This window comes from Lactuca sativa, chromosome 1 (genome assembly GCF_002870075.4).
Source record: "Lactuca sativa cultivar Salinas chromosome 1, Lsat_Salinas_v11, whole genome shotgun sequence".
Lineage (NCBI taxonomy): Eukaryota > Viridiplantae > Streptophyta > Magnoliopsida > Asterales > Asteraceae > Lactuca > Lactuca sativa.
Genome location: NC_056623.2, coordinates 1,070,003 through 1,086,009, shown reverse-complemented (window position 1 = coordinate 1,086,009; position 16,007 = coordinate 1,070,003). Strand labels below are relative to the sequence as shown.

At 33.5% G+C, this 16,007-nt stretch overlaps 1 protein-coding gene and 1 pseudogene across 1 annotated transcript; one reads left to right on the top strand and one right to left on the bottom strand.

Annotated features, from left to right (window-relative positions):
- Positions 1–447: 447 nt before the first annotated feature.
- On the bottom strand, positions 448–735 carry LOC111894754 (signal peptidase complex subunit 1-like; annotated as a pseudogene).
- A 7,507-nt stretch (positions 736–8,242) lies between these two features.
- LOC111894747 (branched-chain-amino-acid aminotransferase 2, chloroplastic) lies at positions 8,243–14,257 on the top strand. The gene is made up of 10 exons (XM_052768090.1): positions 8,243–8,398; positions 9,098–9,162; positions 9,254–9,425; positions 9,599–9,775; positions 10,026–10,157; positions 10,311–10,409; positions 10,533–10,649; positions 10,744–10,839; positions 13,451–13,563; positions 13,974–14,257. Exons 1-10 carry the CDS (start codon positions 8,345–8,347, stop codon positions 14,086–14,088), a joined length of 1,140 nt encoding a protein of 379 aa, XP_052624050.1. The 5' UTR covers positions 8,243–8,344; the 3' UTR covers positions 14,089–14,257.
- Positions 14,258–16,007: the final 1,750 nt, after the last annotated feature.

The following is a 16,007-nucleotide window of genomic DNA, read 5'->3' as shown; positions in this document are numbered from 1 at the left end:
AGTAATTTACAGTTATAGTCCCTGTGGTTTACTTCAATATGTATTTATAGTCAAAGTTTTGATATTTTGACACGACTCGTTATTGTTTCTATGGTCTCGTTTGATAGTTCCTGACTGAGAAAAAGCTGACTGGGAAATGTCTGTCTGGGTAAGAAATCCTGAATGAGTAAGAAACCATGTTGTTTGATTGTACATCTGACTTAATGTTCTGACTGATGAAAAATAACCATTTTACCCTTCTACTCTATACAACAATGGATGAAGTTATTGAAAAATTATAAAGATGCACTAAAGATAATCAAATTCAATTGCTCTACTCATTTAAAATATTTTTCTTCAATCTTCTTGCCTTATATCATTTATCAAGATAAACATTAAAAACAAAATAAATTCCGAAAAAACACAATTCTCATTTCAATATGATCCAATTATGATATAATAGCCATAGCCTATTTCTTGTTGGGTTTCTTCTTTGAAACCAAAGTCACAGCCACATGTGGTTTTGGATGCTTTTCAGCTTCACTTGGATCCAACCACTTGAGAGGATGTTTGTTAAAAAAGGGCCAATTAGGAATTGTAATCAAAGCTGTCAAAATCACCCCCCCCCCCAGCATACACTATCAACATCAGTTGAAATGAACCACCAACATAACCTGTTATAAATGTTGCAACTGCAAATACCACCATCAATATCTACATCAATTGCTCTGCTACATTCTTTCCTTGCCAATCCATCTATTTAGCCGAGAGTACTATCGGAATTAAAAAATATATAAGGTGTAATCAGAGTCAATCAGCTACCTTCAACAGTAAATAGATGGATTTAGGGCAAGGAGTAAGCAATTGCTCTGCTACCTTCAACAGTAAATTCGTTTTTATCAGTTTTGTACATGTAATTGAAATCAGAGTCAATCGGATAGAAAGGAGTAATCAAAAGGACAATCATAAGGTGAAATCGAACATAGTGAGCATTTAGGGCAAGGAGCTTTGATCGGCTGGAGAAGAAAAGAACAGCAGAAGCATACCTGATAGACGAGGAAGGAGCTTCGACCGATGATTGGAAGAGGAAGAAATAGGTCGATGTTGCTTGCTGGAGAAGAGGAATCGCTGAAAGGGGAGAAGAAAGGGCACCGATGGAAACTTTTCTCCTCTTCTCAGTCAGCTGATTTCCAACTTCTTTCTCAATCAGCTATAGATTTCTGAATCAGACACGCATAAACTGTTTATCAAACACAAATAGCTGAGCGAGTCAGCCAAAATGGTCTGAGCCGACTCAGTCAGACCAATATCAAACACAGCCTAAATCTTGCACCAGAGATCCCTATGACTGTTACTGTTTAAAATGTTTCGTTAAATGCCTATAAAAGACACTTTTTCCCTCAAACTAAAATTGATATATATATATATATATATATATATATATATATATATATATATATATATATCATTTTTGAAATTGTTTGTGTGACAACCGTCAAATTTTGGTCAAGTCAAAGTCAACTAAAGTCAACAAGTCAAACCGGTCAACTCAACTAACCCTTGTGTACGAGGGCTTACGTTATGTGTTTACTAGACAACTCGCTATTCTAACGAGAGATCATAAATCGAAAAGTGCGTAAATCTAGATCTCCTTAACCTAAAACTGTGGTACGTGGCGAGCCAAACCGATAAAACAATGTTGCATACTCATCGAGAGTATGCAAGATCCTTAAACAAGGCTTAACGGGGTTTACGGACCTTGCATTGCGAAGCCGGACACTCACATTCGTCACACACGAAACCGCTCTCAATCGTTTTCACTCTATCTCTTCTTATCGAGAATCTCTCCCAAATCTCTCTAAGTATGTGAAATCTCTCCCAAATATCTCTTTGTATGAGAAATCTCTCCAAGAATGTCAAATCTCTCCCAAATCTCTCTAAATATGTGAAATCTCTCCCAAATATCTCTTTGTATGAGAAATCTCTCCAAGAATGTCAAATCTCTCCCAAATCTCTCTAAGTAGGTGAAATCTCTCCCAAATATCTCTTTGTATGAGAAATCTCTCCAAGAATGTCAAATCTCTCCCAAATCTCTCTAAGTATGTGAAATCTCTCCCAAATATCTCTTTGTATGAGAAATCTCTCCAAGAATGTCAAATCTCTCCCAAATCTCTCTAAGTATGTGGAATCTCTCTCAAATCTCTCTCAACTTTCTATAATCACTCGGGGCATCGCGACCCTCGAATTTGGCGAAAACAGCCCAAAAACAGAAGTCTACGCGAAAAACGGACTTAAGGAGCCGAAACCCCTCTTAGGACCCGAAAGTCCTCTTAGGACCCGAACCCTTCTGAGCTGAAGGCTGCTGAACCAAACCTCACTCAAAGAACCGAACCCGAAGGCTCCTGGAACCGAACCTCGCACATCACCCGAACCCGAACCTTCGGTACATTTCGGGTCTGATCACCTTCGCTTCTGAGACCGAGCCTTCGCTTCTGAGACTACCGAGCCTTCGCCTTCGCTTCGCGCCTAGCATCATTATGGACCGAACTTCGGCCTAGGGACCGAACCTCGGCCTAGGACCGAGAGGTCTCGCTGGAAGTCCTTTTTCTCCCGGTTTTCGACTACGACTTCATTTTAACTTCGTTTTTCATCATTTTAATGCGGGATTTTCACCCAAAACTTTATTTTAACATATAAGGACCCATAATTATTAAATTATCACATTTTTTAAGGATAAAACCTTATCCAAAAGAGTGGGTGAAGTACAAGAGGTGGAGTGTTGACTTTCCTTTATTTTATGACACAAGCAACCTCCCATACCCACTCCATGTCACTATTCCCCATCAGCCCTTATCTAGTCACTTCATTGTACTTTTCCCACCTTTTACCAACCACACAATTGGTCAAAGGCTAGAAAAGTCTCCTCTCTCCTCACTTCTCTCATTTTCTCTCTTTTCACCAAAAAGATCAAACTCTTTTCTCTCTCACTTCCTCTCTCTAGAATTCGAGATTCAAGGGCTGATCTTGGGTTTTTCCTCCACATTTGGTAAGCAAAATCCATTCTCCTTATGATTATTTCACTTCTTTCTACTAAAATCATAGATATCTTACACAAACTTCATCATAATTGTGTTAGATCTTCGAATCTTCAAGTGTTCTTGGGTTGAACACTTCTCTTCTTCAACACTCATCTTATGAAATCACTCAAGGTGAGTTCATACCCCTGCATTTTCATGTTTTCTCAAGTTTTTAGGGGGGGAATACAAGTTAAAACACCAAGAACATAACTAAACTTTTCTAACAGCCTTCATCAGAAAAGTTCAACTCCATTCACGGACTGTTTCGGACAACTTAAATATTTCAGTTTTCAAAACTGTTTTAGGTGCAAGTAGTTCCACTTCTTAGCTTTAAAATGACTACTTGCACATCTCCACATGATTTTTCTACAATTTATGGTGATTTTTATAAAACAGCCTGTCTTTTCAAACACAAATCCGGACCAGTCTGTGAATATGAGAATTTTAATACAAGTTAAAGGCTTCCAAAAATCTTGATAAAAATTATGAGTAAACTAGACACAATTTAGGAACTCTCAGAATTTACGGATCTAGTTTTTGACTTCGTATGATTTTTCTATGATTTTTCTAAAACAGTGTAGAAAGGTTAAGAGTTAGTTAACAGCTTCTAACTTTCAAAACACTTTGTAACATGTTGAGCAAAGTGTTAAATCTTTGATGACTTCATATATTACATGTATTTTTTGTAATGGTATAGTTATATAATAGGAATTATTCACTGAATTTATGAGAATCTTCCATCATAACCATTAGTACAAAACAAAGCAAGATAAACATAACTATATTGTACTACACTTTTGACTTACATAGAAAGGGTTCTTGTACACCACAAATAAACATACTAAAATATAACTAGTATAGTTAGGTTGCATATACATTTCAAACATTTTGATAAACTATAATAGGTATAGTTTATGATCATTTACATTATAAAAGGTTTTCACACGAATGGGGTACATTCCAAAGTACCGTGTTTTCATATAAGGGGGTACATTCCAAAGTACCGGGTTTTCATATAAGGGGGTACATTCCAAAGTACCGGGTTTTCATATAAATGGAGTACATTCCAAAGTACCGGGTTTTCATATAAGGGGGTACATTCCAAAGTACCGGGTTTTCATATAAATGGGGTACATTCCAAAGTACCGGGTTTTCATATAAATGGGGTACATTCCAAAGTACCAGGTTCACATAAAATAGTTGTTATGATATTAAAACTATATTTCATCTAGAATTATTAGACTTCAACTATAATCGTTGAGCGTATATGCTTGAGTCATATAAGAATTTAGTCTTGATTGGCTTAGAATTGGTGGTGCCCGCCTCATCTCCTGTTCCTCGTTGGGTTGTGGACCTAGGGCAGACCCATTATATTCAACGTTTTATCTAACTTAAATCTTATATAACTTATATACGCTGGACGATTATAGGGGAAATCTACGGGTCATTCTAGGGTTCATTAACACATCATATAGAAATATTATGTTCATACTTAACTGGGAAAATATTGGATTTTCTGGAAATCAAACTCTATCGATTTTATAAGGAAAATGGTTTCTACTTCAAACAAAACTCTTATGAACTCACCAACCTAATTGTTGACACTTTTTCAAAACTACTTGTATTCTCAGGAAATCAGTGAAACAGGAAAAACTTCAGCGCCTTGAGGATGGGACGTTAAACCGTCAACAATTTACTTTTGTCATCATAATGTAATTGATTTTGAAACATGTAAACATATACTTTGGTGTAACTTTTTCAATTATATTTATGATGGTTGTATCTACTTTGAGCACTATTATACTCGTTGTTGTGATACTGTACATGAAGTCCTCCACCCCCGGACGTTTCCGCCATCCTTGGTTTGGGGGTGTGACAGTTTGTAAAGCCACCTTAAATCTTATCTAAAAGTTGTGGACTTCTCTACTCTCTACGTATCTCCATCGACTTCTTTGTATCTCCAACACTCTTAAAAGGCTATCAGTCGGCATCTTCGACGCCTCTAGCTCTTGTAGACTTCCTCTCGGCGACTTAATTAGGAAGTTCGATCATAGGAACATGTGGGAGCCCGTTGTGGCTAACATAAGAGGATATCAGAGACGGGTATCAATGATCGGAGCCTGACGTGTTTTTTGGAATGCACCGTGATAGAGCTCCTCACCTGAAATCCAGCTTGGCAAGATAGGTGAGTAGACATCCTCCGTTAATCAAGTACTCTAAAGAGATACTGAAGATTACCATTCCATTACCAAAATACAACATCCTCACACTTACCCCTTCCTCTTCTTTCTTTCCTATTATTATTATGGGTTTTAGATAGTTTTAGAGTTAGATTTATAGAGAAGAGACAACTTTTCATTATATTTTTCAATCTTTGATTTTGAATTTGTTTATGATAAATTTAGGAAGAAATTAGAGGTAATGTATGATTTTGGTTTGGTGGTTATGTTTGTGAATTTCTTAAGTTTAAAGTTTTGATTTTGATTTTGTTTCAATTTTGTGATGTAGTTTCTTTGTAGGTTTGGCGAGGTTAGTGGTGGTTATTGGTGATGATAATTGATAACGGTGGTGTTGGTGGTTGGTGTTGGTGATGGTGATGATTATTGTGGGGATGATAGTAATTGATAACGATGGTGATGGTGATTAGTATTGGTGAAGGTGGTGATTGTGTTGGTGATGGTGGTGATTAGTGATGGTGGAATAATAAAAAGGAATGATGTAGTTTTGGTCCTCACTAGGGTGGGGGTGACGTAGGGGTAAAAATTGTCATATTTGAAAAAGTTACATCCAAGGTGTTAGTTATAACGGGCCAAGAACCTCTGGTACAAGATCTAAAAACCACGATGAACAACCATGAGAAAAAAAAATCACTACTTTGACTGAAAATACAGATTGAGGCAACCCACCAAGACCAAAACTACAATTTACTCGAGGAATTATAACATTGATATGTATATTGATCATCCTTGTTTCTCGAAATTCTAAAGCTTGAATTTTCTCATTGAAACAAAGATTCTAATTGCTCTCACTAGCTTTGATAAACATTTATGGTTGGTCTTCATTTCCTAAGATTCAAACTCTCGAATTCTCTTTTCGAAACAAAAAATTACAATTACGAGATGTTTATTTCTGTCCATAAATAAATTTTATAAGCTTATACATCTTTTACAACCTATTTTGGTTTGAATATCTGTTTATTCATTTCAATGCTTGTATCTTCTTGAAGACCCACTTCCTCTTAATGGTTAAGCCAATGTGTTTGATCAACCAAGTTTTAACATACATAGACTGAATCTCATTATAAATGTCATCCTTCCATCTTGCAGCCTTTAGGGTCCGTCATAGCTTCTAATGACTGGTATACTCTGATTGCTATGTACCGGTGACTCATTTACCTTAATAATATAAGATTTATATAACTAGGTACATGACGTCCACTATTAAATCTATAAGAAAATGTGCATGTATGTCAGTTTCCTCAATAGCTCTTTCAACCTCAAATTAAATGTTATGACCAACTTTACGTTCTTCATCGTTTGACTCTTGAATCTTATCGTTGATCGGTATAGCTCCTACTATCAATTTCGGATATCAACTCATTCTCTTGGAAGACTATCCTTCGAGCAATAAATATTTTGTTCTTAGAGTTACGTAATATGTAAAATATCTTCTATTCTAATAAATGAAGGTTTTTTTTGCCACATGTCTTCTTCTCCTTTATTTTGACACATGTCATTTTGTAGGAGTTTTAGAATTATTATTTTCCACTTGTCATTTTCTAGGAATTTGATTTTTTTTTTAAAATAAAATTCCATAAAATTCTAAAGAGTTTTATAAGGAAAGAGAATCATTATATTAATTTGATAATAAAGTCTCATAAATGCTTCAAAGAATATTTGATTTTTTTTATAAATGTTCCAAAAGATTACATTATCTTATATAAAAGTATTATTTTATAAAATATTTAATATTTAAATATTGATATTAAATTTTTATTTTTAATAAACTCGTCTAATGCACGGGTCTTACACCTAATTTGGATAATATCCGTAACTTTTTAACATGAAAGGGAATAAAACTTGTGATACTTTAAAAAATAGTATAAATGTTGAGATGGTTGAAAAAAAAGGAGCATGGAAGGCCGGAGGGGGCTGGTTAAACGTGTTTGATATTAAATGCTACTAGAATATTATACTATTTTAGTTATACGTAGAAGTTAGTATCTTTTTGTTTTATATATTTATATATGTCAAATTTGCATTTGCATATGTATTGACATACAATATATCTAGTGGGTTAGTTTTTCACTTTTTTTTGGTTGAAGGTAATAGAACGCATAAGTTTCAAATTAGTTAAAAAGGCCAACGTTGCAATTAGTTACGGAACATTTTTTTTTAATTTTTTAATTTTTAATTTTTAGAAAAATAAACTAACGAAATGTTTCCCCATTTTCTTTAATTGCTTTCTTTTGTACTCTTGTTATTGCCCTTGTTTAACTACTTGTTTGCGAATGATATAACTTTAATTGTTTTACTACTTGTTTGTGAATGGTATAAACACGTGTTAGATTTTTCATGTACATATTGTTGTGCTTGTGACCTTAAATGATACAACTTTTGATGAGTTAGACCCACATCGACACCTCCACTCATCCAATTTGAGAGTAAAAACACATATAAGATTTCATATATGTGTTTTCTTCCAACTCATCTAAAAATTAAAACGTTAATAGGTCTTAATGTTGATCTTTATTCTAACGGGTCTGTCAAAGAATTCACATGCATTTCGTTATTTATGAAAACCCCGACACACGGTATATTTGTGTCCTATCATTATACACAAATTTTAAAATTATATTGAAATTTTATTTTATAAATAAACTAAAACCGGCCTACAAGGATACACTCCCGCAACCATGTTCTCTCTCCGAAAACAAAATATAATCATATATCAAATTCCAACCGTCTGAAAAGGATATACAGTATCTTATTTCTATCAAGTTTTACTCTACCTTTTATTTATAAAAATGTTTATATGTTTTGTTATTGTCAATGGTATTTTCAATAATCTAACAATAAAAAAGTAAAGGGAAATTGAAACTACATGACAACTTGGTCCAGAACATAGAGCTGCATCTGACCTTCACGTCCCTATAAATTCCAACGTATTTCCAACGAAACCTTCTCCATCCCCCTCCTATTCTCCTATTCTCCGCTTCCTATATCTGAATATCTCCTCCTCTTTTTAATTTCCGTTCCGTTCACCGTATTTATTTATTTCCGGCTACCATGATCAGAAACACCCCACGCCTTCGCGGTTTAATCCAGTCTTCCTTATCAAAGGTCTTGTCTTAATTCGTTTTTGTTTCTTTTTTAATTAATTAAGCTCTTTGTTTCCCTATTTTAATGGCGGTCATTTTAATAGATTTTCATGTAAACTTAGGACAATTAAGGTTTCTGTTCTTATCAAAACAAACGATCGTTTATAACAAAACAAACAAAACAAGCTGCTGTTTGATAATACATATGAATTCTGTGTATGAGATGAACTACCTCACCATCTTGCCGTTGCGCATCTCGGCAAAGCCAAAACCACCTCTTTATATATGAATATGATTTTAGATATCCTCTATGTAATTTTTATTCCAGTTACATTCATTATTTGTCGTTGGATTAATTTCAACAATTTTTGTTTTTCCGATAATTAAAAGTTTGGTGGTTAGCGAGATCCAAAGTTCTCAACGGTTGATTAAATAATAATTCACAAAGAGTGTGGAAATGATTTAGATGGATAAAGTAAATGAACAAGTCAGAAGAGAGCAACTGGGAATTAATATATAGTATTATTATTAATTAGGGCTGCTGGTCAATGGGAGATTTTAGGAAGAAATTGCACTTTTTCAAACTTGATAAAACGACGGCGTAACATAGGTAGCAAAATTTCATTTAGCGTCCGTATGTTACAAAGATATAAATTTGTAGCCAAAACAAGACTATTGTGTTATTTGCATTAAAAATTTAAAATATATCGTCATTTTGAAGGTTGGTGCAAGATGCTTAACGGCACAGGCTGCAACTGCGCTTCGAGAAAGTGAACCTATGTTCAGGTTAACATTTATAAATATAATTACAACAGTATCATATTTTCTTTCAAAATGTATTATTAATCAATACTTATCAGATATATTTATGTTTTAGATACGAGGAATATGCTGATATTGACTGGAATAACCTCGGATTTGGTCTTACACGAACCGATTACATGTATACGGCTAAATGCAAAGAAAACGAAAGTTTTCAACAGGGCCAATTACGCGATTATGGCAACGTAGAGTTAAGCCCAGCTGCTGGAGTTCTAAACTATGGCCAGGTACAACACGTACATACTAATTTAACTTTTTTTTTAATAGGAAAGTTAACTTTTTTATCACCTAAATTAGGACAAGGCTAAATGTGGATCATCTAAACTGTATAATTGTATGTCTGATGCCAAATAGTCATATCCATATTGATAATTTTCTAATTAAGTAAGTATATATACAGGGACTTTTTGAAGGTACAAAAGCTTATAGGGGAGAGAATGGTCGAGTTTTCTTATTTCGGCCAGATCAAAATGCTATTCGTATGCAAATGGGAGCCGAGAGAATGTGCATGCGCTCCCCATCTGTACAACAATTTGTAGATGCGGTGAAACAGACAGCTTTTGCTAACAAACGTTGGGTATATATCCTTTTCAAATTTTAATAGCTTGTCATTTTCATCATGTAACAACAAATTAATAAAGATGAAAACCCATATATGATATATGATCATAATTCTTGATATTTTTCCCATCACATCCCCGTGGGACATATTCTTAATTTTCACCGTCATATGTTATAGAAACTAGACCCACAAAATAAAAATGATTCTTTTTTGTTTCTTCATTTCTTCATCCTTTTTAACTTATGTTGGCTTTGCTTTTGTGTAGATTCCTCCCCCAGGAAAAGGATCTCTTTACATTAGGCCTTTGCTCATTGGAACTGGGCCTATATTGGGCTTATCTCCTTCTCCCGAGTATACGTTCTTAGTATATGCTTCCCCTGTTGGCAATTATTTTAAGGTTTGATTCTTTTTTTTACTTATATATATATATATATATATATATATATATATATATATATATATATATATATATATATATATATATATATATAATCGTGTTGATTTTTGAGTGTTATATCTTTATAATATGGTCTGTAATTATGAAATACAGGAGGGTACAGCACCATTGAACTTATATGTTAATGACGAGTTTCATCGTGCAACTCGGGGTGGAGCAGGAGGTGTCAAGAGTATTACAAATTATGCCCCGGTAAAAAGATGCATATATATACAACATATATATTAATCGATTAAATATGATGATTAATTAATCCTCCATGATACAAAATATTAAAACATTAATGTGACTCATGCATGTATGTTGTGTATGAAGGTACTACAAGCGATATCAAAAGCAAAGGCACAAGGGTTTTCGGATGTAATATACCTTGATTCAGTCCACAAAAAATATGTTGAGGAGGCCAGTTCTTGTAATATGTTCCTCGTCAAGGTACTTAATTACTTTTATTAACTGATATCAAAGTGTGTGTGTGAGATTAATAGGTACATGATTTTAATTCGTATTTTTGTATATGTTTAATTAGGGAAATGTTATTTCAACTCCTGCAACCGTTGGTACTATTCTCGAAGGAATCACAAGAAAAAGCATCATTGATATTGCACGTGACTCTGGATACAAGGTAAACTATTGTGTTAATATCATTTCTAACTCTACAGTTCTACTCTACAGTCTACACTTCAAAAGTTTTGTTGTTCTCTTAATTTGAAATTAGTTTTGTGTGTTTTAATTAGAGTAATTTTATATAGACAAAACTTCAAAAATGGTCTCTGTGGTTTTCGAAAATATCAAGTTTAGTCCCTAAGTTCAAAAAACCTCACGGATCATCCCTGTGGTTTCAAAACTTTTAACATTTGGTCATTCCGGCTAACTCCGTTACCATTTAGCCGTTAAGTCAGGGGCATTTTTGTCATTTCACTACATAGGGACCATTTATGAGGTTTTTAATTACTTTTTTTTTAAATAAATAAATAAATAATATTTAATATGGAAGGGGTCCCACCCCATCTCTCTCTCTCTCTCTCTCTCTCTCTCTCTCTCTCTCTCTCTCTCTCTCTCTCTCTCTCTCTCTCTCTCTCTCTCTCTCTCTCTCTCTCTCTCTCTCTCTCTCCGACGAGCCTCGTCTTTATCTATCTTTTTCAGCCTTCGTCTATCTCCATATTTCTCCCTCGCACCTGAAGTCCAACGCAGACCAATGATTTGGCGAATTAGGGAAACCCCAATCGATTTGGCGGCGACGTTCTATAGATGACGAAGGGCAGCGATGATTTCATGGGTTTAGAGTATTGATCCACATAAAAAGGTCGTGTTTATAAAAGGGTGTTCATAGGTTATGTGCGATTGATTTCATGGGTTTAGAGTAAAGGGTGTCAAATTAAATGGGAAAGCTTCATCAAAACAATTTGGGATCGATTGTTCTAGACCATCACCCCCACCACCGCTGGAGTGGGTGGTGGGAATTTGAAGTTTTGGTCGTCATGTCGTCGTAGAATCTGTTATGTCTCCGGTGATGGAGAAGCCGAAGGAGGAGAGTAAGAGATCCGAATGCAGATCGATTGTTTGTTAATCTCCTCAATTTCATATCTTCATAAAGCAATCATTATCGACATCAACAGACACAAACTCAGCTAAGGATTTCAACGATCTACAAACTGGGGACAACAAAATAACCAAATTTGAGCGGACATCGACGGGATCATAGTGAATTTTACCTGGAATATTCTCAATATCGAACTCCCAGCCATAGTCGCGAGCGAGCTGAAGCAAAGAGTTGGCTATATGTGAAGCATTTGAAGGGGAATACGTCAATTTGGTAGAAGAGATGGAATTAAGGGTGTGGGAGAGAGAATCTAGGGTTTGCGAAGGAGAATTGAAGGATACAGAAGCATAAGAATAACTGGGAACCAGATGGCGGAGCGTAGAGACGGAATCGAGAGATAAGAGAGAAGAGAAGAATAGCTTGAAGGAGAAAAGAGAAGATGAAAGAGGGGGAAAAGAACTATACGCTGTGTTTTTGAGAAATCAATGGCGTCCGCCATTCAAGCTTGATATTTTAAGACTTTCAGGGAGAGCACAGAGATACGGGGTTCTCGCTGTAGAAGTAGAAGAGCAGATATGCTTATTGCAAATCCAGGATGCGAACTTGCGTCGCACCAACATGGAGAGAGAGAGAGAGAGAGAGGGTGGGACCCCTTGCATATTAAATATTATATATATATATATATATATATATATATATATATATATATATATTTTAAAAAAAGTAATTAAAAACCTCATAAATGGTCCCTGTGTAGTGAAATGACAAAATTGCCCCTGACTTAACGGCTAAATGGTAACAGAGTTAGCCGGAAGGACCAAATGTTAAAAGTTTTGAAACCACAGGGACGATTCGTGAGGTTTTTTGAACTTATGAACTAAACTTGATATTTTCGAAAACCACAGGGACCATTTTTGAAGTTTTGTCTTTTATATATTCTTAAATACATCATGATCGACCTTCTCCGTTATTATGATTTAATGCCTAAATGTGTTTATGGGAAATCACATGAGTATGTATTTTACTCTTGATTTATTTTATTACTAAGCGTGAGATCCATGTATTACATGAGTTTATTTAAAAGAAAAACTAAATACAAATTCTAAACAATTGAGAAGTATGAATTTATAAGAAAAGTGAGAAAATATTGAATTATAAAAATTAAAATATTTTTTTCTCTTGTATATTGAAACAAATAATTTAGATAAATAAATAAAAAAAAATCAATGAATCTTTAATTTAGTAATTTTGAAATTAGAAGGAAAGTATATTAATGAAATTGATATGCATTTATTATTACATTTAAATGTTATCTAGAATTTAATAAAATGAAAAACTCATAAAATGATATGTGAAATAAAAATTAATTTAAAATAACCACAAAATTACATGTGACAAAATAAATAAGAATGTGACATGTGTCAAAAATATCTTTATTTATTAAGAAATATTTTTTCAAACCAGTAAAATAATTTCATCGAACTTTCTACCGTTGCAAAATATATATATATATATATATATATATATATATATATATATATATATATATATATATATATATATATATATATATATATATATATATATACACACATTTACGTATTGGGTAAATGAGATATATATTCTTCGGTTAATGTGTATTTACTTGATTTTCTGAAAATCGTCTAAAAATGTTTTCAATTGTTATACATAGGTCGAGGAACGTTTAGTCACAGTAGACGAATTGATGGAAGCCGATGAAGTTTTCACTACGGGAACAGCTGTTAGTATTGCTGCCGTTGGTAGTATTACATACAATGGTCAAAGGTAAAAAAAAAAAACACTAGTTACAACTCATCTCAAACTATTTTCCACTCATTCTTTTATATATATATATATATATATATATATATATATATATATATATATATATATATATATATATATATATATATATATATATATATATATATATATATATATATATATATATATATATATATATATATATATATATAAAAGTAACACTCCAATCTAATACAAGTTGCAAATTGGTATTTATGTATCAATTTTCACTTGACAAACGACAACCTTCTTTTTGTAGGGGTTTCTCTTCGTTTCTTCTTATAACGATATCATTCTTTGTAACTGAACTTTGTTAATAGTTTTCTTGTGTATTATTAATTCTTTAGTGTTAATCTATTGATATTTGATTCTACAAATGATTGTGATTGTAGAAAGGAGTATAAAACTGGCGATGGACTCGTGAGCAAAGACTTATATAAAACACTAGTAGGGATTCAACTTGGAAAGATCGAAGACAAACATAACTGGGTTGTTCAGCTAGATTAATTATCCATTAAAATTTTTATTTGTGTAAACTGGAAAGAAATATTCAACAAGAAATATAAAAATCAAAGGGGAAGTAACTGATATACCCTTATACATATATCATTTTCTATGCCTGTAAAAAAAAGTTTTCATTTTGTGATGTAATTTACATTAACCAAATTTTCATTAATCTTTTCCGACCATAATTGAAAAAATATTTGCAAGCAATGATATCTAAGAATTTATAATTGAAACATCTTAAAGGATAACTAATAATATTATACATAAAAATGACATATATTCATTTTCATGTTTAAATACACAACGTATTCATACATTAATATCTACCCTGCATAATAAAAGAGTAATATTTTTATGCCACGTGGCGATTTAATAGTCATTTTGACACGTGTCGTTTCCTTAATAATTTTGTCACGGCTATATCTTCTGCACCTTATATAAAACCTGTAAATGTAAATAAGTCTGATCCCCAAAATCTCGGCAACTATCAGTTTGCATGAATTAAGAATAATAAGAGGGCTTATTTCAAATTTCGAATTATGAATTCACATTCGCCTCCGATCAAAATTGTGATCATCTTTACCTCTCGAGGGTTCTAACAGTGGTTTTTGTTATTTTGATGAACATTGTCTCACCGATGAATACTACATGTAATGGTTTATTTCCCTTCTCAGGTTTGATATTTGATTATTGATTATCATATTTAGTTCTTAAAATTTTTTGATTTCCAAATCTCTTGGCGTTAGAGGTTAATTTGATCTCCATTTCGAAAGACAGACGACGAGGAGAAAAGGGTATGTTTCAAACCCTAAAACAATTTGAAGGTGTCACACCCCGAACCAAACGGCGGAAACGCTTGGGGGCTTGTGCGTGACTTCATCTTGAAATATCATTACAGTAAATATAAACGAAACATAACATCATCATCACCGTGCATAGTATAATACAACTGTCATTGTTTACATCAAGTACAATCTTTTAAATTACATGACCAAAACATTCAGTGTATGATGTTTAACAGGACACAAAACAAAATCCTATATTCTTGTTGATTCTTCCGCTTAACGAGTCCTTGAGAATACAAGTTATTTTGAAAACGTCAACATATATAATGTTGGTGAGTTCATAAGCATGTCTGATTAAAAAGTTTTGTATGGTTCGTAAAACACCAGAAAATCTGATATTTTCTGTTAAGTAGTTTGAAAATAATGTGTCAAAATCAAGTATTAATGCATGTGTGTTTGTTGCTTTTGGAATGTATAAATAACCAAAAATGTAATCCAGATAAAAACCCTGTATTTTCTGTTGCAAGTAGAAGGTAATGTATAAATGTATCTATCCCATAAAATCCGATATTTTCTGCTTTTAAAAGTATCGTGATCATAAAATTTCCAAGACCGAGTATCGTTGTACATATGTTTTTAGTATCATCTAGATTTGTATAAATATACCGAAATCTTTGATGAAGTTAGTCTCTAAGTGAGCCGTTACAACCATGCTTGATAATGTGACTAATTCGCCTGTCTTGACATTTTCAGGCACCGATTTTGATGTAGGTAAGGTTTGTCGCCCTAGACTGGCCTAGTCTAGCTGTAGCGAAAAGCAAAGGCGTGGGGGGTCACCTCGTATAGATCTATACACAAACTCCTGCTCTTCCTCCAAGAAACTCTAATTATAACTACGGACTACGATCGTACACTCAAAGGTGCCAACCGACAAGTCTCACTAGGTCCTCAACTTTTCACGATTGTTATGTTTTTCACCATGTTTAATGTTTACGTGTATGTTGTAAGTTTTCAAATCTGAAGGTATGTATATGAATATATATGAAGTTCAATAATTATGTTGAGGTATAACTAAAATCCACTAAGCAGGTGATTTTCAGTCCAAGCCCAATTAGTATGTAAATGGACCACTAA